The 22697-nt window shown below is 39.1% G+C and overlaps 1 protein-coding gene and 1 long non-coding RNA gene across 2 annotated transcripts in view; one reads left to right on the top strand and one right to left on the bottom strand.

The window, feature by feature from the left end:
- Nucleotides 1-22549, top strand: part of LOC130543200 (uncharacterized) — a 29931-nt gene extending 7382 nt beyond the window's left edge. The window contains exon 2 of the long non-coding RNA XR_008958361.1: nt 20077-22549. This is a non-coding gene — a long non-coding RNA (uncharacterized LOC130543200). The remainder of the gene's footprint in view (nt 1-20076) is intronic.
- The window catches only part of HERC6 (HECT and RLD domain containing E3 ubiquitin protein ligase family member 6), a 52743-nt gene that overhangs the window by 3898 nt on the left and 26148 nt on the right, over nt 1-22697 (bottom strand). The window contains exons 12-19 of the mRNA XM_026509746.4: nt 17601-17790; nt 14717-14859; nt 11481-11591; nt 11058-11165; nt 7727-7885; nt 4745-4888; nt 3073-3239; nt 942-1008 (exon numbers count right to left, since the gene is read on the bottom strand). Coding sequence (XP_026365531.2) covers nt 942-1008; nt 3073-3239; nt 4745-4888; nt 7727-7885; nt 11058-11165; nt 11481-11591; nt 14717-14859; nt 17601-17790 — 1089 coding nt within the window. The remainder of the gene's footprint in view (nt 1-941; nt 1009-3072; nt 3240-4744; nt 4889-7726; nt 7886-11057; nt 11166-11480; nt 11592-14716; nt 14860-17600; nt 17791-22697) is intronic.

Below are 22697 nucleotides of genomic sequence, written 5' to 3'. Positions count from 1 at the left end.
TTGAAAGCAATCAAAAGCCAGCAGAATCAGAAAAAAAGAAAACAAAACTTTAAGACCCTCCAGCAGATTCAGGAAAAGCTCTTTACTTCCCCCTCAATTGTCTAAAAATAATTTAGATAGAGGACCTGCTCCAGGAAGAGAGCTATCACCACTGGAAACTACAGAATACTCTGAACTAGACATGGTGGACAGAGAGGAACCTAGCAAGGCCCATTTGATAAAGTCCTCTCTGTCCCATTGTTTCTGAGTGTCCCAGCGAACATTTGTTTACCAAACATTTGCTCTTTTTCATCTTCCTGTAACTTGCATTTCTTCCCTCTGAAGTCCCAGGCCCCTACCCCCTTTCTCCTTAGTTCAGAATGACAGACATACCTCATTTTGCCTGTCTTCGGAATTTCCATGTCTGTGTGTATTCTTTATACATACAAAATTAAATTTGATTTTCCCCTGTTAATCTTTGTCAGGTCAATCTGATTCTTAGTCCAACCAAAAGGACTTTGAAAGAATAAACTCTTCCTCCCCAACACAACCACAATACCATTATTGCAGTACATTCTTCCCTATAACTATAAATAACTGGGAACTAAATAATTATTTATGGAGTTCAGCCTTTTAAATACATATAAAAATTAAAAAGCCTACCCTAGCATATGTTGTATATAGTCTTAAGCATTTAGTGGTTTACATTGTTCACACTGATTGCATAATTGCTGTATTTTCACTTTCTTTGAGAGTATATAAACATAAGGTATCAAAGAAGGAGCAGGTGGGAGGAAAGTCATACAATACAGAAGTATTAATATGCTTCAAAAAAGGAATCCCAAGGGGTCAGGATGGAAAATATTTTTAAAAAGGAATCCCATATTTAAGGTAATATAATAAAAATTATTCTAAAGAACAGATGAAAGCTAAACTATAATCTGACTTGCATTGGTACTCACAGAAAAATATATGTCAAGTTCTTCTCCAATGTCATCAGCTTCATTATTTAGAACTTCTTGCAAACTCCTGATGAAAATTTTCATTTAAAAAGTTATATTTAATTAAAATAATAAAAAGTTGTATTTCTTGATCTTCTAAAATTTCAAAAATAATAAATGTTCAGTGGAAAAAATCTTGGACAATATAGAAGTGTATAAAATGCCACGTAAATGTCCTTACCTTCCCACTCCATCTTCCTAGAGTTAACTTCTTTTTACAGTTTGGTTGGGCCACTGCTAATACATAGACACTGCTGTGTCTTGATGGAAATTACAGAAAGGAGCCCCTCCTGTAGACTGGTGATTTCCAATCAGGGATGATTTTGTCCCCTAGAGGACATTCGGCAAAACCTGGAGACATCTTTGGTTGTTACAGTTAGGGGGAAGGTCGCTACTGGCATCTAGTGGGTAGCAGCCCATTAGCTGTGAAACATCCTACAGTGCCCTGATCAGACTTCCACAACAAAGAATTATCTAGCCCCAAATCTCAGTGTTGCCAAGGTTGAGAAACCCTGTTCTCTGGACTGCCAGGGCAACAGTGTAAATCTAGGCAGTTTATTCTCATACTAATAGTACCTGAGAAGAGAATCCTTTACCCCAGTCTGTTGCCAACTCTGTATTTTATGAAAAGCTTTTTAACATTTGTCAGTCTGGGGGTGCCTGGGTGGCTCAGCAGTTAAGCGTCTGCCTTTGGCCCAGAGCGTGATCCCAGGGTCCTGGCATCGAGCCCCACATCGGGCTCCCTGCTCTGCTGGGAGCCTGCTTCTTCCTCCCCCACTCCCCCAGCTTGTGTTCCCTCTCTCGTTGGCTGTCTCTCTCTGTCAAGTAAATAAATAAAATCTTAAAAAAAAAATTGTCAGTCTGTAAGCGGAAAAAGGACATCTCATTTTCATTTATATTTCCTCAAGTACTAGTAATGTTGAGCATATTTTCATTTTTTGATTAGCCATATATATATATACACACACACATACACACACACACACACACCCTCAGCCATATGTATATTTACACATCAGCCATACTAATCCTTTGTCTATCATATATGTTGCTAATATTTTCCTCACAGTATATAGTTTGCCTTTTAAGTTAGAACAAGTATTTTTCACTACTTAAAAAATAAAGTTGATGACATGCTGATATATTTAAATAAATTATATGAGGGGCACCTGGGTGGCTTAGTTGGTTAAGTATTGGCCTTTAGCTTGATTTCGGGGTCCTGGGATCAAACCCCACATCTGGCTTCCTACTCCACGGGGGGATCTGCTTCTTCCTCTCCCTCTGCCTGCTGCTCCCCCTGCTTGTGCTCTTTCTCTCTCCGTTTAAAAATTATTTAATTGGGGCACCTGGGTGGCTCAGTCGTTAAACATCTGCTTTCAGCTCAGGTCGTGATCCCAGCATTCTGGGATGGAGCCCCACGTCAGGCTCCCTGCTCACCGGGAAGCCTGCTTCTCCCTCTCCCACTCCCCCTGATTGCGTTCCTGCTCTCGCTGCCCCTCTCCCTCTGTCAAATAAATATTTTTTTAAAATTATTTAATTAATTAAATGACTAAATATGATTTATTAAAATAAATATAGCATGCATGATTCTCATTAAAAATATTGTGCATTGTTTCCAGGGCACCTGGGTGGCTCGGTGGTTAAGCATCCTACTCTTAATTTCAGCTCAGGTCATGACCTCAGTGTCATGGGATTGAGCCCCACATTGGACTCTGGGCTGAGTGTGGAGTCTGCTTGGATTTCTCTTTCTCCCTCTCCCTCTGCCCCTCCACCTGTGCTCTCTGTCTCTCTCTCTAAATGAATAGATAAAATCTTTCAAAAAAAAAAAAATTGTGTACTGTTTCCATCTAGATGAATTCAAGATACTAGGCCAGAGCTCTGTTTGTTGTGGGTTGATAATTAGAAGAGCGTTTGGCTTTTCTTTATTTTTGAAGGCATACTTTATTATAAGTCAGGCTAAAATTCAAATTCATCAAGAGTATATACATTTATTGAAATTGAAGACCTTGTCTTTGTATGTATGTGTGTGATTAACATCATTTGTTCCTGAATAACTGAGACTTAACTGTAGTTCTGGAAAAACATTACTTACTTCCCCAGAAGAGGACTGAGTTCTTTTAAATCTTGCAATGATGGCTTTTGGTCCAGAAGCTTCTTAAACAGAGCCAGTGGAAAAGGAAGGTTGGCAACATTTGAGTTGTTTAGAGAGAGTCCACACAGTATCCCAAAAAGGAAATATCTCTTCTTCTCAAATTTAGGCTGGAAAAGGAGAAGAAAAAAATCCCTAATGTATTAGAAGTAATCAATAGTCCAAAAGGATAATTAGATTAGTAGAAATTGGTTTTGGGTCCCTTTTCTAAAAGTCACAAATTAGAAACTAAGTGGGCTTCAGGAAAATAAAGTTTGAGGTTCTTACGTAGGCTTTAATACAACTTAAATTTCTTCCATAAGTTAAAATACAAATTAACAGTTCAGAATATTAAATAAATGAATTTACTTTTTGTTACCGACAGCATATCTGGAATAACAAAAACAAACAAACTCAGATAGCCCTATAAGCCAAGGTTAATTCTATAGTCTTTGCCTTCAAATTCATGTAGAAAAAAGCCACTGCAGAAGGAAGAGTACACTTTATCTGCACTTCCATTGTGCATGAGGCATGTCGTGTGTGTAGGATGAGTATGTCCCCTTCGGTAATACCGCCCTCAGCCTCGGTGTGCTGACAGGGACAAGCGTATGGGTCAGGGAAGGTGACTGATGTTGTTGACCGTGAAGGTGGGTGGAAGGAAGGAAAGAGTCCTGATGAAACGGGCTTCACTCTTCTCTCTGCACTTTGTAGTCCCAGATGAGGGAAAACACTGGCCACATCTTGCCAGACCATCACTACAGTGCAGCCAAGAGACCACTAGCCTGAAAATCCTAAATACATTTTTAAAAAATATTTTATTTATTTATTTATTTGTCAGAGAGAGAGAACACAAGCAGGGGGAGTGGCAGGCAAAAGGAGAAACAGGATCCCCGCTGACAGGGAACCCAATGCGGGACTCGGTCCCAGGACCCTGGGATCATGACCTGAGCCGAGGGTAGACACTAACCCAACTGAGCCACCCAGGCATCCCTCTAAATGCATTTTTAACATTTATCCTCACAATCGCTGTAAGTAAATAGGGCAAGTAGATTGAGGCCTATTACCTAAGTGGCCCAAAGTCATTCACCTGCTGACAGCAAGGCTAGCCCTGGAATAGAAATCTTAGAATTGATAGAAAATTCTAGGAAATTCAAACTTCTCCATAATGACAGAAATCATATCAGTGGTCGGTGTGGGCATGGGGCAGGAAGTGGGTAAAGGGTGGGAATAGAACAGGGTATGAGGAACTTTGGGGGAATGATGAATATGTTCATTATTTTGATTGTGGTGATAGTTTCAATGGGTATATGTGTAATCACAACTTAACCAAATTGGACACCTGACGTGTAGGTCATCGTACTACACTTCATAAAAGCTGTTTAAAAATTTAACATGCAGAGAAGTACCTGCGGATCTTACAGAATACATGCTCTGATCTGGGGTGGGGCCTGAGATTCTGCTTTTCTCATAGCCCCCAAGTGCTGCCAGAGCTGCTGTTCTATTGTTCTGTGGACCTTACCTTGAGGGGCAAGGCTCTCTGTATGACCTGGTTTTACATTATTATTATGGTTTTCATGTTGCAGTATATGGTATACTTTTTCTGTTCTGAAAAACTGTAAGAAAATAAAAGACTTACACTGACAGGAAACCACATGTAGGAACCCTCTTCAGGATATATGAACATTCCATATTCTGTCTTGGTCATCTCTTCAAATATACAGTAGAAGAACTCGGATATTACCCCGTACCCCCCAGAATGAATTTCTTTAATAAATTCAGTCTGAGGAAAAAGAACACATTCACAGGCTCAGATTTAAAATACAATGCGTTGATCTTTGGGGAAAAGTTTCAAACCTCCCACAGTCATCAGGATTCCTGGAATCCCATACCCCTTCAATCCCACACCTCACTGCAATCTGTTCTCCCTCAGTTTCCTGCTGAGCAGTGGATGCCCCCCCTGCTCATTGTCAGCTTGGTGTGTGTGAGTGAGTCCTTTCCACTGCCACACGAACCAAGTGAAGAGGGATTCTAGCAAGACTCAGCATTCACCAATTATGTTGACCAGAGTCTTGAACCACATTTTGATGTGCTTCAGGTCCTTGGTTCTTCTGTCTTACTATCTATCTTCATCTCATCATTCAGACTTTACAACTTTGGCTCCAGTCAACAGCTATTTGGCTTCTCCTGCCTCTTCCCTCATTAGAACTTCTGATAAACTACCCTCCCAGTCCCCCTGGCTTTAGCACCTCTGAAGGAACCATCAGAGCAGACTGCCCATAGCTCTTGTGTGGGAAGTCATTATGAACTGTCCTTTTCTTTTTCTTTCTTCAGTTCTACTATTATTTACTTTTTAATTTAATTTTATTTTTTTAAAGATTTTAGTTTTAAGGAATCTGTACACCCAACATGGGGCTCAAACTCACAACCCTGAGATCAAGAGTTGCATGCTCTACCAACTGACTGAGCCAGCCAGGAGCCCCTTATTTATTTTTTTAAAATATTTTTGAAAAAAATTATTATTTTTTTTACAATATTTCCAAGTTAAACACTATTCACACTGAACATGTATGGTAGCTTAACCAACCCAAGTATGAAGTTTGAGAAGCCAAAACTGTTCTAGATTTGTTAAAAGTTATACTGCAGGAACTGTCCTTCTCTAAAATCTACCTTGGGTCTTTGTGGCCAGTACTATCCCAGTTTTCCTCCTACCTCTCTAACTACTTTCTACTTCCTTTCCTGGCCAATTTCTTTTTATCTTTTTATTTACTTATTTTTAAAGATTTTGTTTTTATTCATTATTTTTTAGAGAGAGAGAGAGCACAGGGGGGGAAGGGCAGAGGGAGAGGAGAAAGAGTCCTAAGCAGACTCCCTGCTTAGTGTGGAGCCCAATGCGGGGCTTGTTCCCATGACCCTGAGATCACAACTGAGCCAAAATGAAGAGTTGGATGCATAACCAGCTTTTTATTTATTTTTTTTAATATAAGCATCACTAAGCCCCACTAAGCATTCTCTTTCCCCTTTGCCTGGAAGATCTTATCTCTGCCACCGATCACCTGACTCCTTGGCCATAGACCATCATCTCATCTCCAAGGGCCCATCTTTACATTCCATCTTGATATCCCAATAACAAATTAGTTTACTTCCACTTTTCCAATTTCTGCTCACTTAAACCAGCAAGTCTGCCTTCACTGTGGTCAGGACCCACACATAATTTGCTTTGACAACCTTGCCTTGTTCAGAGTCTATATTTTGATTGGATCTACCTTGAAGTTCACCTTCCTACCTCTTTGTCATCTCCTGTGGGCAGAATAATTTTCTATTGATTTCCTCATAATCAAGATTTAAAAGAAAGTAGATACAGAAGGAAATATACAACTACAAATTCTGGCTTATAAAATAGTTTGTTTTCCATTTAGTCCCAGGGTGGGAAATATCCCTCTTTTGCCTGAGCCCAACCTCTAGGTTCTGGTTTCTTATCTGAGAACCTTGGCTTATAAAATAGTTTGTTTTCCATTTAGTCCCAGGGTGGGAAATATCCCTCTTTTGCCTGAGCCCAACCTCTAGGTCTGGTTTCTTATCTGAGAACCTAAGTCTCCCTCTCATGGCTGTTGTCAGGAAAATCCTCTCCCTTCTGGACAGAGTCCAGCTTTTACCTAAAGAGTTACTCATTATTCTATGGCCTCAATAGGGCAAATGACCTGAGATAAACATAGTAAACACCCTACAGGTACCCACAAAAGATAAAGTGAAAGATGACTAGGATTAGAACTAATATAGGGGATACTCTATGACTAAAACTAGAGCTAAAACGTAGGAACACTATCTTCTACCTGCTGCTTGTTGATTGCATTAATAGCCCAAATGCTTTACCCTCCTTGATCCATGTCTGTTGCGTGTGACTTTGTAGTTGCTCTCATTAAAGAGGCTGAGTATATTTCATCATCCCTTGACCTGGGTTCAGCCACGCAACTTGCTTTGACTAAAGCCATGTTAGTTGTGTGATTGGACTTGCTATCTTATACCTTTGGCGCTGCAGTGAGAAGAACATGCTTGCCGGTCCCAGGAAGATGAAAAGCACAGGAAGCAGAGCCAAACTGCCCCAGCCAAGCTTAATCTAGCCTAGATCAGCCAGTTCCTAGCCAACTCCCAAACATGTAAACGAGTGCAGACAAAAAACTACAAATCCACCCAAGTGAATTCAATCTAAATTAGCAGATCCTTGGCTGAATTTCAGATCTCTATAGTAATTTATTGTCATTTTAAGTCATTAAGCTTTGGGATGGTTCATTATGCAGCAGTTTTGTAGCCATAGGTAATGAATAGTTTACACATAATCCCAATACTCAATTAAACATCCCATAGCTTTTCTCTAAAGGGTAAGCAAGGAATTATTATTTTTTACTTATTAAGTAATCTCTTTGCCCAGTGTGAGGCTCGATCCCACAACCTCAAGATCAAGAGTCACGTGCTCTACCAACTAAGCCAGCCAGGCACCCTAGAATTCTTGAAACCATACAGCTGATAACTATAGTTGTGAAAGCAGGCTCTTCCTTTGCTATATTATATAAATGTTTCCCTTTCACATTAGTAAAAATGTCCAAAGAGACTTTTACTTTACCACTAAGCTTTTACAGAGGTCGGTGTCTTTAACTTGGCTTAACTGACGCAGAGCATCTTCAATTAGGTGACTTCGTCTGACTCTAAGTGTAAATAGAGGGGATTCATTGTATTGCAGAATCACTTGCCCCGAATCCAGGTATACTTTCTGTTTTAAGTCCTAAAAAAAGAAATAGTTTAGGAATCTCATAGGAACCCTGGGAAGTGTTTACTATTTCAAATAAATGTAGTCTGCATAGCATACGCTTAAGCCTACTATTGCTATATATACTCAGATTGTAATTATTTGAGCAAAAAGGGCATCATATCTATACTGCACTATGGAAGATAAGGAGATCACAGAATCTGTGAAACCATGCCATCTAGTTATTATATACAGGGGACTAGTCACCATGGAGGTACAGCTAAGTAATTACAAGCTATCTCACTTGTAGTAAAAATGATCGTTAAAGGCAATAGTGGTATTCAATACACTGAGACATTCATCCACCATCAGTCTTAAGGTGCAGAGTTTTAGCACATTAAGCCTCAAGAATATAAGGGTAGTTTAGGAGCTCAAGGATGATGTTAAACGTAGGAAAAAGATCAGAGGAAAGACTTGCTCAGAGAAGATCCACTGTTGTTCAAATAAGTGTGATCCATCTACCTGATTTGAGGGGAGCGCCCTAAAAATATGCCACTGGCGGCCTCACTTTTCACTTTGCTCTCAGTCACCCTACACATACTTCCATTTAGCTTTTCTGACTTTTCAACATTTCCTTACACTCTAGTCCGGATCTCATTTCTGCTGAACCCCCTCAGATTAGAAATCCAGTGTTGGACTTGCTAGCCTTGCTTTGAACTTTAACACTTCTCTAGGGTTTCTGCTATATCCTAACAACAAAAAGGAGTATTAGGACTCATAAACCAAAATAGCTCTCTTTGGGACCTGTCCCACAAATAGTGACAACAAGACAGGTGGATAATAGCTATTCTGTTCCAGGTTTCCAGGGTGGGTGTGGTTGCCCATAGAGCACTCTACAAGCATCTCAGAGAAGCGTGCATGTGACTCTGGGCTTGGGAAAGCCTGTCCTGGATCTCTGCCACTACTATATCCTGAGAAATTATATGTGATTCCACTAGATTCTTCTGGTTTTTCCCGAAGATGTTAATTGTAAAGAAGTTCCAGGTTTGTAGGGAGATGGAACAGGTGCCATTTTTGGTCCTTCCTGATTATAGTTCATCTCCTCTGGTGGCCCAGGAGTCTACAACTCTGGGACACTTCAGCAATACTGACTGCTGAGCAACATGACCCGGGGCTCAGAGTGACAGGGAGTGGCCAGCAACATCTTCCACTGACAATAGCAGGGAGAGCTACATGTGGCCTGCTGTAGCCCCAACCTAGAATTAGGCAGGAAACCTGCATTTTATCTTATTTTCCAGTTCCTCTACTCCGATTCTCCATGTATTTGTTTCTCCTTTCTACATTTATGCATGTGAATTGAGAATATAGTTTGGAGTTTACAGTTTTGACTATGCCCATCATCTCTCCTTTGGAGGTCAGGATTGTGGAGTCTCCTTTCCAGTTTCACCCATGACAGCTACAACTGAGAGTTTTCCTCTACTCAAACCTTTCCCGATCTATCATGATATGCAGTCTGCCTGGTTCCACCTTACACACAGCCCTCACTAACCCCTCACTAAGAGTATATCTGCTACACAGAACATTGCTGTAGAAGAAATACCACAGAGGGAAGGACTTGTTTAAAGGAAACATAATTTCTCCTGTTACCAGGGATGTTAGGAAAACTTAAAAGAAGGTGGCTGGGAAACAAAAGAAGAGATGACCCATTCAAATCTTGTAAACATGTCGATGACAGACACTAATAATAGTAACAAGAGGGAGAGTCTTTATCTATGGAATGCTTTTAGGAGGATGTACTTTGTCCATCTAGGTTGCTTAATATAAATAAAGCTGGAATTTATGGATTTATGGGGCATGAATCATTGGGAAATGTCACATAAGCTGCATAATTAATAGAGTATCAAGGAAATGTTTTATAATTGAAGTGGCTCCTTTTCTGCATGTGATGTCCCAAATTTTTCCATGTTTCACCTAGATGGCCTGTATCCTTTAAATTATTAAGAAAAATAATGGGTATGATGACTTCTGATTCCCATGAGTTTTTAAAGTATAAATAGATAATAGGAACCTTTTCTGAGGAATAACCTAGACAGGCTTCAGCAATTAAAACATGTTTAGAAAATCTTTAGCATAATGTCTGGGAGTGGGGTGAGCGCTCAAATACGTAACTGAGAACTAACGTTGATGGTGGCAAGAGAGATGAAATAGCATGTAAATGTTATGTGGGAATAATACGACTACCTGAAAAGAAGCAGAAGGAAAAGAGTAAATGGAAAACAGAATAAACTCACCGACTGACTCATAGGCATTATCTGAGAATAAAAAAAAATCCAATGGAGCTTACATATCTAGCTCCAAGCTCTTAAGCAGATACAAAATCCAAACACTAAGATCACTATAGTAACTAAAACTCGATAGAGGAGGAGAGGGATGGGAGAGAGAGAAAGCAGTTACTAGATCATTTCAGTATTTGCTCATAGAAGGAAAACAATGGATATTATCTAAAGAAAGTGAGAACTCAGACATTATATAATAACGAGAAAAGCAAATTAAAATTAAGACAAAATATCATGATTAACCTGTTGAATTGGAAAAGAGCAGAAAGCTTGGTAACACTGCATTGATTATAGTGTGTACATTGCTGGTAGTAACGTAAATTAGTACAACGTCTATGTACAGTGATTTAGCAACATTTAATAGTTAAAGAGAAAGGATTAAGCATCATTCTACTTTCCTATATGAATGTAACCAAATGGCCCTGGTTGATGAGGAAAAGTTCTTTACAGAATTCAGTTAATAACTTTGGAAGGAATGATAAGATTAGAAATAACGCCATTTTGCAAACCTCAACCAAAACAATGGATAGAATTATTAAATACAACGTTGATGGGAAGCATTACAACAGAAGAATCATATGATCACCACCCAAACCCACTGATGAATCTCAGCATGAATAAGAGTGAAACAACCAGAAACAACGCATTGAAGTATAGAGAGGTGAAAGGAAATTGGGCCTGGAATTTGCTTTAAAATACTTCAGCTAAAATAGTACTAACCATAAAACCAACAAAAGTGATCAATGGGGAAATTGTGGCAAAATGTTGATTTTGACTGGAACTTTGTGATGGGGCTCATTACACCATTATCTCTATTTTGGGTATGTTTGTGACTTTGCATAATAAAAAAAAAAAAAGTAGAGCATACATACCAGCATTTTCAAACGGGACTCAGCTTGTAATAATAGAATTTTGGATAGCAAATTAAAAATAAATGGAAAATCACTGAAAGTAAAGGGACTGGGCTTTTCTGCAGGTATCTAAAAAGTAACAAGAGATAATAGTTTTAATAATCCAAAGGAAAAAAACTTCATTCCTTTACCTCATTACTTTAAATTGTTTCCCTCTATACTTTTTGCAGTCTGTTTTTAAGAATTCAAATTACCTAGAAAAACTTTCTAAGGAAATACATTTGTGAGTGAAAATGTTTTTAGTTTTCAGTGATCATCTAATTTAGCAATTCAGCATTGCAATGAAGAAATGTTTAAATCTTGATTTATCAATGAGATACCTAGCTACTAATGTGTCCTCCTATAAAGTATGGAAATTTTCAGAAATAAAAATGTTACTCTTACCAGGTTGTTATCCCTGAAGAACAATCTTGGCCATTCATAGGGGTGCAACAAATTGGAGAATTCATTTATGTTGAAAGTATTTTCTGGTAGTCGACAGTTAGCTGTGTTTACCTTAAAGAAAACATGACTTGTGAATTTTATTTTCTATTAATAAATGATTCAATCTATTATATATGTGGCTTATTATATAGATAATTAGAAAAGAGCTCTATAAACCCAATGCATTTGTCATTGATAAAATAGAGTTCTATAAAGCTTCCATTTTTTGATCTATAATTTATCCAAGTTTCATAAATACTGTAAAAGATAATAAATGTTGGCAGTGGAGATTAGTAAACCAGTTCTTAGGGCACAGATTTACTGGAGACAATTTCTAGATCTTGGAAATAAAAGCACCATAAAAATCCAAGGTACTTTTGACAAATTTAGCCCCTTCTCCATTAATTAATGAATATTAATTTAGCACATACTATGTCAGGTGTGGAATAAAACATAAGCTATAAATTCTCCTTGCTGACACACAGGTTACTGTCTAGTATAGTAATTGGCAAACTCTTTCTTAAATCCGAACAGTAAATATTTGTGCTTGGGACCATACAGTCTCTGGTGCAACTATTCAGCCCTGCCATTTTGAAGCAGAAAACAGCCTTTCACAATATGTAAACAAGGGAGTGTGGATGTGTTCCAATAAAACTTTAATAACAAAAACATGAGGCTGCCCATGAGCATAGATTACCAGCCCATGACTCAGGACCTAATAGGTAAAAACAAGTAATCAGGCATCAAGGATATAGTTTCTGATTGGAGAAGGACTTGAGGGGTTCAAGAAGGTTTCCCAGAGGAAGAAATTCTGGAAAATCAATGATCTATATAAGCCTCTATCGAAGAGCCATATGCACCCCAATGTTCATAGCAGCAATGTCCACAATAGCTAAATCGTGGAAGGAGCCGAGATGCCCTTCAACAGATGACTGGATTAAGAAGTTGTGGTCCATATATACAATGGAGTATTACTCAGCTATCAGAAAGAACGAGTTCTCAACATTTGCTACAACATGGACAGCACTGGAGGAGATAATGCTAAGTGAAATAAGTCAAGCAGAGAAATACAACTATCATATGATTTCTCTCATCTATGGAACATAAGAACTAGGATGATCGGTAGGGGAAGAAAGGGATAAAGAAAGGGGGGTAATCAGAAGGGGGAATGAAACATGAGAGACTATGGACTATGAGAAACAAACTGAGGACTTCAGAGGGGAGGGGGGTGGGGGAATGGGATAGATCGGTGATGGGTAGTAAGGAGGGCACGTATTGCATGGTGCACTGGGTGTTATACACAACTAATGAATCATCGAGCCTTACATCGGAAACCGGGGATGTACTGTATGGTGACTAACATAATATAATAAAAAATCATTTAAAAAAATAAATAAAATAAATAAATAAGCCTCTATCAAATCAAATTAATCCAAAAGACACAAGGCAGGAAATAAAGAATCTAAGAATATAAATTAAGAAAGTAAAATGAAAACACAACCTATGAAATGGGGGGAAATATTTGCAAATTATACACTTGATAAGGAATTACTATCTAAAATATATATAGAACACATGCCACTGAGCAAACAAAATAAAAACATCTGATTTAAAAATGGGCAGAGAAACTGGATAGATGTTTTTCCAGAGAAGACATACAGATAGCCAACAGGTACATGAAAAGATGCTCAACATCCCTAATCATCAGGGAAATGCAACCCAAAGCTACACAATGAGATATCACCTCATACTTGTTAGAATATCATCAGAAAGACAAGAGATAAGTGTTGGCAAGGATATAGAGAAAAGGGAGCCCTTGTACACTCGGGGGTGTTAATTGGTGCAGCCACTATGAAAAACAGTATGGAGGTTCCTCAAGAAATTAAAAATAGAACCAGCATATGATCCAGCAATCCCACTTCTGGGTATATTCAAAAAAATATTCATCTGAATAAATATATTCATTTCAATGGAAATGAAGTCACTGTCTCAAAGAGATATCTGCACCCCCATGTTCAATGCAGCATTTTGTACAAAAGCCAAGACAGGGAAACAACTTAAGCATCCTGGATAAAGAAGATGCATATATACCCTAAATATTATTCGGCCTTGAGACAGAAGGAAATCTTGCTATTTGTGACAACATGGGTGGAATGTACTTGAAGGACATTATTCTTTTTTTTTTTTTTTTTTTCAAAGATTTTATTTATTTATTTGACAGAGAGAGAGAGACAGCCAGCGAGAGAGGGAACACAAGCAGGGGGAGTGGGAGAGGAAGAAGCAGGCTCGTAGCGGAGGAGCCTGATGTGGGACTCGATCCCGGAACGCCGGGATCACGCCCTGAGCCGAAGGCAGGCGCTTAACCGCTGTGCCACCCAGGCGCCCCTGAAGGACATTATTCTAAGTGAAATAAGTCAGACAGAGAAAGAAAAATATGTATGCATGAGCTGAACTCAGAAACACAAAAGTAGAATGGTGGTTTTCAGAGGCTGGGGGATGGGGGATTCGGGAGATATTGGTGAAAGAGTACAGATTTCCAGTTATAAAATGAGTCAGTGTACCAAGTAAGTATAAGTGTATCAAAGCAATGTGTTGCACACCTTAAACTCACACAATGTTATATGACAATTATATCTGAATAAAGCTAGGTAAAAAGAAATATACAACTTTAGAAATATCAGTGCATTAACATTTCTGAAAAGCACTAACTTTTGTACATAGTATTTTCTCTTACTGGAATTGATATTTTGTGGTGAAATTGCTTTTGGTTGCATTTAGCAATTTATAAAATCATCTTATCTTAGCTAATTACTTTTAATTGAACAATACTAATTTAATTCTGCTCTTTTATTTAAAACGCTCTGGCTCCTCCCTCTCCCCCAACAATCATTAGGTTTATTGGTATGCTAACTTTAAATTACTTCTAGATTATGTCGTGTACTCTACTGAAAATGCTGACTCATTCTCATTTTTGAGTATTTGTGGATCTAATATATATTATATAAAATATGTAATACATATAAAACGTGTAGTCAATGACTAGAGTCTAGCCAGTCAGCAAAACAAGCAAAAATTTGATTTACTAAGGACTGAATGAAACATTTTCTTTCTGTTTTAGAAACAAAAGACTCCAATTGGCAAAAACCTAAGAGATTTTGAGTAAAATGGTGTATATATCCCCTCAGAGGAACCCTTACCTTATGTACTTCTTTCATCATTCTTAGAAGAGTTTTAAGATGGCTGTTTTCAATCCCGTGATACAGCTGAGAGATAATGGCAGTTTTAAGCATCTGGACCAGTTTGTTGAGAGAAGATTCTTGCAAAGATGCCCAACACTGCTCTGAGGGGTATAAAATCAGCCATGAGAAATATGCACCCTCCAAAAAAAATCCCCGTTTCTACTGGGTTCTTTAATGTATGAAACAGATAATAGTTTCCATTTCTGATGACAAAACCTATAAAATATCTTGTCTCACGATATCATCCTAGACATTTATTACTCACAAATGTGAAAAAAATGTTTTTCTCTGATTAAGTATCATTGGAATTAAAAGCTCAAATTTAAGATTCTGAAGAAATTTGCTGATAGCTCCTATTAATACCTGACTACTTGACTGAGTTCATGATTTTCAAACTGAAAATTCCATAGAGTATCTAAAAGTCTGAAAACATACATAAGAACACACACAAACACACACATACACACATACAATGTCATCAAGGACATTTTCTTTCTTTCTTTCTTTTTTTTTTTAAGATTTTATTTATTTGACAGAGAGTGAAAGAGAGCCAGAGAGCACAAGCAGGGGAAGCAGCAGAGGGAGCAGGAGAAGCAGGCTCCCCACTGAGCAGGGAGCCCGCTGCAGGGCTCAATCCAGGACCCTAAGATCATGGGCCGATGCTGTCATATTTGTTGATGAAGTATAAACTGGTACATCCTTTGTCAGGGCTGTCCTGTTGCACTGCATGCGATTTACTTAGACTACAATGTGAATGGTGACCACTTAAAGTTCTGTGGAGGGTCATTGGGCAACATGTCTCAAAATTTTAAATGCACATACAATTTGATCCAGTAATTTTGCTTTCTGGAATTTTCCCTGTGTAAATTTATATACATATAAAGAAATGCATGTTAGCGCTATTATAATAGCAAAAACTTAGAAACAGCTATTTGTAGTATATCCTCCCAATAGAATACTAATAAGCCATTAAATAGAACCAGGCAGTTCCTGTAACAGAACAAACATATCTTTGCAATATACTGTTGAGTGGGAAAAAGGAAGTTGCCAAAAAATGTGAAGGGTGTGCTACCACTAAAAAAAGAAAAAAAGAAAGACAGTATGTCTCTATTTTTTTTAAATACATATCTTTCAAAGTTTACACAAAAAACCATGATATCTGATGGTTTGAAAACCAAACTCTGATATCAAAGCCATTCTGTAACTGCTTTCTGGGAAGGGAACTATATTTCATTGTATATATGCTTTGTACCTTTAAAGCTTTGGACCTTGAACATTAGCTTAAAACTGTAAAAGGAGGGGCACCTGGGTGGCACAGCGGTTAAGCGTCTGCTTTCGGCTCGGGGCGTGATCCCGGCGTTATGGGATCAAGCCCCACATCAGGCTCCTCTGCTATGAGCCTGCTTCTTCCTCTCCCACTCCCCCTGCTTGTGTTCCCTCTCTCGCTGGCTGTCTCTATCTCTGTCGAATAAATAAATAAAATAAAATCTTTAAAAAAAAAAAAACTGTAAAAGGAAATTCCATAGTATTGAATAAAATAAATAAGAACAGAAAGTTTAACATTTTTTTTGTTTTTTTTTTAAGATTTTATTTATTTATTTGACAGACAGAGACAGCCAGCAAGAGAGGGAACACAAGCAGGGGGAGTGGGAGAGGAAGAAGAAGGCTCCCAGTGGAGGAGCCCGATGCAGGGCTCGATCCCAAGACCCTGGGATCACGCCCTGAGTTGAGGGCAGACACTTAACGACTGACCCACCCAGGCGCCCCTAACATTTGTTTTTTATCACTGATCTGTTGCGGAGGAACTACCCTTCAAGTTTCTTTTGGCTGGTCTAAGAATTAAATTGATATGAGACAGATTAACAGAAAATCAAATTTAATTTTGTATGTATAAGGGCTCTAGAAGAATATGAGGCCCAGAGGCAGTCAGGCAATTGAGGCTTATATGCCATGCAGAGTTAAGGAGAAGAGGGTCGGAGTCTGAGTCTTCAAAAGGAAGGAAGACAATTCACAGGAAGATGAAAAAGAGTAAATGTTTGGTAAACAAATGTTTGCTGGGCCATTCGGAAACAGTGGAATACAGAGAGGAATTTTAACAGACTTTGCTAAGCTCCTCCCTGTCTACCACACCTAATAATTCATATTTTACCGTAGTTACCTATGGTGATAGCTCCCTTCCTGGAGCAGGTCTTATATCGTAATTCTTTTAGGCAGTTAGGGGGAAGGTCAAAGGTTCTTTCTGAGCCTACTGTTTCTAAAAATAGTCTAGAATAATCCACATGCTAAAGAGACACATTTTGGGTGGCAGATTTTGCTCCCCTGCAGGTTAAAATGTCTCAAGGTTTGTTTGGGTTTTTTTTAAGATTTTATTTATTTATTTGACAGAGAGACAGCCAGTGAGAGAGGGAACACAAGCAGGGGGAGTGGGAGAGGAAGAAGCAGGCTCCCAGGGGAGGAGCCCGATGTGGGGCTTGATCCCAGAACGCCGGGATCACGCCCTGAGCCGAAGGCAGACGCTTAACGCCTGAGCCACCCAGGTGCCCCAAAATGTCTCAAGTTTTAAAACATGAACAAAAAGTTTTAAAGTGTGGATTTATCTTGACTGGGTCCTCTATGGTTATTAAACTCTGATATCAAAGCCATGTCCAAGTCTAAGAGTTACACATGCTTTGTATAATAATAACAATTGTAATAATATTAGGTTAATCTTTTCAAACATTCACATACCATATACCCAACATATAAGTATTTTTAAATCCTCTCTCCAAAATTTGCTTCAACTTTTACTTTTATGACTCTCTACCGAGAGTACAGATAAAGTGACAAAAGTAATCAAACTTACTCAGGACTCGTGAAGATCGGTCACTCATCTTACAAACAGCTTCTGCAAATGGAACCACCAGGCTCCTCCAGTTCCCAGAATCCTGCATCACAGGACATTCTGGGAGCAGAAGGAAAACTGATAATGCTTCTCGGTGTGGAGAACGACACGGAAGAGCTCTGAGCAGATTATCCCTGAGACATGTAGTTATCTGTGGTTGAAAGGATCAGGGAGGGCGCAGCATACATTAGATACAAAGTATAGTGAAAAATAAGCTATGGGACTAGGGGTTTGTTCCACCATTTTCCAGTGGAAAAATCATTCCTCAAACCTGTTCAAACTCCATCATTCCTTGCATCCCAAATACCCCTCAAGTGTTATGTGAGAGTCATCCCCCCTGTTTTATATTGGGTTGCATGAGGAAAATAAAGTGAAATCACATGTACATGTACAAACAGTGTGAATCATGGACATCACTCAATTAGAGATTGACAGATCAAGGATCCATACCCACAACTATCTGACTTAAAATCTAGCATGGCAGAGATAATGCCATATATTCACCTCACTAATTCTGTTTCATTTTCCTCCTGGGCTCATGGGAAGATGGCATTTCCAGTCTCCCTGCAGTTATGTGGGGCCATATGATTGAGTTCTGGCTAACAGGATATGAGTGAAGGCGATGTATGTCACTTCCAGGCATGACCCCTAAAACCTCTCATGGAACCTTCCATACTCTCTTTCCTTATCTACCAACCAAATACAAAAGATCTGGAGGATTTCATGGCCCCATGGCCTAGGACTCCAGAAAGAAGGAGCCCAGATCACTCCTCAATGAACCTGTGCAGAGGTGCGAAAGCTAACAGAATATGCCACTCAGAAATATGCCAGCCTGGCAGAAGGATTATTTTGAGCTGAAGACAAGTGAGAAAAAGCAGGTACAAAACAAGATCTCTGGCTTCCCTCTATCTACTTGAAAACAGAATATAAATTACCCTTGTGAAGGTGTCCTCTTGCCTCTAACTTCCTATACCAGGAGAAGGGTAACAACCTTAATCAGTGGACATGAGCAGGCACTGAGAAAGAGTCTACACAAACAAACTTACAGGCTAGACCTTACCTATTATCAGTATCCCCAGATATTTGCCTTCCCGCAATTTGGCGCCCTTAGAAGCTCAAAGTCCCGGGGCGCCTGGGTGGCACAGCGGTTAAGCGCCTGCCTTCCGCTCAGGGCGTGATCCCGGCGTTGTGGGATCGGAGCCCCACGTCAGGCTTCTCCGCTGTGAGCCTGCTTCTTCCTCTCCCACTCCCCCTGCTTGTTCCCACTCTCGCTGGCTGTCTCTATCTCTGTCGAATAAATAAATAAAATCTTAAAAAAAAAAAAAAAGCTCAAAGTCCTTTTCCTTTGTGTTGTCTCTACAAAATTATTGTTGTTTGCTAAGATGCAATATAAGCAAGTTCTAACCACCCCTGTAGTTACTCATCACTGAGTATATATGCAGCATGCATACATTAATAAACTTCTGTTGAGGGGCGCCTGGGTGGCGCAGTCGTTAAGCGTCTGCCTTTGGCTCAGGGCGTGATCCCGGCGTTATGGGATCGAGCCCCACATCAGGCTCCTCCGCTGGGAGCCTGCTTCTTCCTCTCCCACTCCCCCTGCTTGTGTTCCCTCTCTCACTGGCTGTCTCTCTGTCACATAAATAAATAAAATCTAAAAAAAAACCCAAAAACTTCTGTTTATTTTTCTCCTATTAATCTGTCTTTCCTCAGTCTAATTTGCAGGGCCCCAGCCAATGAAACTAAGATGGGTGGAGGGAAAATATTTATTTTTCCTCCCCTGCATGTGCTTCCGTCTCCAACTCTCATTGGACTATGATGTGGAAAGAAGTCTTCATTGTGTCAAGCCACTGAGATTTGAAAGTTGTTTGTTGCAACAGCTGGCATCACTTATTCGATTTAATAGAGCTTAGGTACTCTTAAGGACAGTGTCTATCTCTACATGTCATAAGGATTAAGTAAAGTCAATAATATGCAATAATAAAAGTACTATATATTATTATTACATTAATGTTCTTACAAGTTGTTTTCTCAGATGTCCAGAAGAACATGATTTCTATGGAGTGCTAGTAGACATAGATGGGAAAATAATGTCACAGATTCAGATAACTTTGAGAAAAACAGCTAAAACAGCTAGATTTCTTTTGGTGTGTGACATCATAGAACCTGTGATTTGCTAATGTACGTCATGACTCCCTAATAGTGCGCAGCATTCCCAACGCTGTTTCATTTAGAACTTGTTTTCAGGGAGTATTCTGTGAAACCAGTGTTCCTTGGAACTCACACTGGGAACGGCACCCCAAGTTAACTCCCATATAACCTAAATAGATTTATTTTAAAAATATATTCAATAACATCTATTCTTCTTCATCTTGAAAATAAAAATATCATGTCTACTACATATTAAAAAACACTCTCCCCCTTTCTCTTCCAAACGTAGGGACCCAAAATGGTATAAAGATGACTTTAACCCGAAAGCATGTGTGATACAGCTGATGCAGAAAGAAGCCTTCAGATCTTCCCCTATCTGACTAAAGACAGGGCCTTCCCGGAGTGAGGCAGCCATGGATACCCTTGGAGGGCAAGCTTCACTGCCAAGGAAAGACCAGCCACTTGCACTTGGGTAAAAAACTGCATAAACAAATATTATCACAACGTGTCTTATCTTCCATTTGGCCCCCTAAAGCCTATTTGTCTCCCTGAAAAGTCCATTTGTTTTCTCATAGAAGCCTCTTCTCCCCCACTCCCTTTTCCCTATTAATTGGTATATAAGTCCTCATCCCTAGCTCTCTGGGGAGTCTCTTCATCTGAATGCTCCCTGCAAGCATGGGAATAAAACTTGTTTTCTTCTGTTAGTCTGTTGTCAGTTTGCAAGCACATGAACCTGAGTTGGTAGAGTGAAAGTTTTCCAACACAGCCCAGAATCACAAAATACTAAACTGGAATAGACCTTAAAGAGGAACTCCATAAGTAAGGAGCCCAATAAAAAAGGTAAAGAAAATGTGACCCAAATAGCATAAGGGGTGAATCAGTAGCAGATTCATCTCAACTAGATTTGACATCGATTGCAAAAAAGAGAATCGGCTTTTTGTTCCCCCAGTCCAGGTGAAGCTTCTCTTGCTTCCCAAACTGGTGCTATTTTCATGTATCTGCTAATGGTTATTTACCTGTCAAGCTTTGTTTTTTCATATCAAAACTAAAAATACTGTATTTACTGTGCATTTAAACATGTGCTTTAAAAAGTGCCAGCATCTGAAAGAGGGAACAGAATTCAGAGAAGGGGTTGTGACCACGGAAGCAGAAGTCAATGATATGGGACCATGGGCCAAAGAATGCAGGCAGCCTCTAGAATCAAGAAAAGGCAAAGAAACAGATTTTCCCCTAAAGGCTTTAGCCCTATTTTCTATTATTACTATAACAATTACTATACTATGTATTATTATTACTATACTAACTAACCATACTAACAATTACTATAACCACAAATTAGTGGTTTAAAGAAACATGAATTTGTCATCTTACAGTTCTAGAGGTCAGAAGTCCAAAATGAGGGGCGCCTGGGTGGCTCAGTTGGTTCAGCGTCTGCCTTTGGCTCAGGTTGAAGCCCCACGTCGGGCTCCCTGCTCAGCAGTGAGTGTGTCTCCCTCTTCCTGTGCCCCTCTGCCTGCTTGTGCGCTCTCTCTCTCAAATAAATTAAAAAATTTTTAAAAACTCCAAAATGGGTCTTGCAGGACTAAAATCAAGATATTGACACGGTTGCATCCCTTCTGGAAGCTCGAAGGGAGACTCTGTTCTCTGGCTAGTGGTTTCTTACAGGGATAATCCCATCTCTTTCATTTCTCTAGTTTCTAGAGACTGTTAGCATTCCCTTGCTATTGGCCTTTCTCGGTTCTCAAATCCAGAAACACAACATGTTCAAATCTCTCTAACTCTGACATTCCCGCTTTCTCTTATAGATACTCTTGTGATTACATTGGGCCCATCCAGATAATCCAGAATAATCTCCCCATCTCAAGACTGTTAACTTAATGACCTATGCAAAATTCCTTTTGCCATGTAAGGTAACACATCCACAGACTTTGAGTATTGAGATATGGACATCTTGGGAGGCCATTATTCAACTACCACATTTCCTGTTATACACCCAATGCAAACATTAATCTATTTTCTATTTCTATGGATCTCTCTCCGAACATTTCATGTAAGTGGAATCAAACAATATGTGATCTTTATGTTTGGCTACTTTCACTTACATAATGTTTTGAGGGTCACCTATGAGAGATGTTAAGCTCTCTTTTTTATTGCTGAATAGTATTCCATTGTATGGATTCACCACATTTTGTTTACCCACACCCTGGTTGATAAATACTTGGGCTGTTTCCACATTTTGACTATCATGAACATGCTGCTGTAATCATTACATAGAAGCCTTTGTGTGGACATATGTTTTCATTTGGGTTGGATAAGCACCTAGCAGTAGAACTGTTGGGTCATATGGTAAATCTATGTCTAACTTTTTTGAGAAGCTGCCAAATTGTTTTCTAAAGAGACTACACCATTTTACATGTCTACCAGCCATGAATGAGGCTTCCAGGTTCTCTGTATCCTCACCAACACTTGTTATTGTCTGTCTTTATGATGATGGTCATCGTTGTGGATGTGAAGTGATACCTCATTGTGGTTTTAATTTGCATTTCCGTAATGATTAATTGTACTAAGCATCCTTCCAGGTGCTTATCCATAAATCTTCTCTGGTAAAATATTCATTCAAATCTTTTGATCATTTTTAAATTTGGGTCATTTCTCTTCTTACTGAGTTACAAAAATCATTTATTTATTTTGGATATGAGTCATTTGCCAAATATATGATTTATAAATTAAAAAAATAAAAATAAAAAAGTGCCAGCATCTAATACAGTGTCTGGAATATAGTAACCTTATCATGAACACTCGCCCCCTCCCCTATCACACACAGTCCCTCTGACTCACCTCCCAACAAAATTAAACTCCGATCATATGGTTCCTGTAAAGAAAATCTGTTGCTCTATTTCTCAAGTAAAT

Source organism: Ursus arctos, unplaced genomic scaffold (assembly GCF_023065955.2).
Source record: "Ursus arctos isolate Adak ecotype North America unplaced genomic scaffold, UrsArc2.0 scaffold_9, whole genome shotgun sequence".
In the NCBI taxonomy this organism is placed as follows: Eukaryota; Metazoa; Chordata; class Mammalia; order Carnivora; family Ursidae; genus Ursus; species Ursus arctos.
Note: the sequence above shows the minus strand (reverse complement) of the source record. Positions and strands in the feature narration are given on the sequence as shown.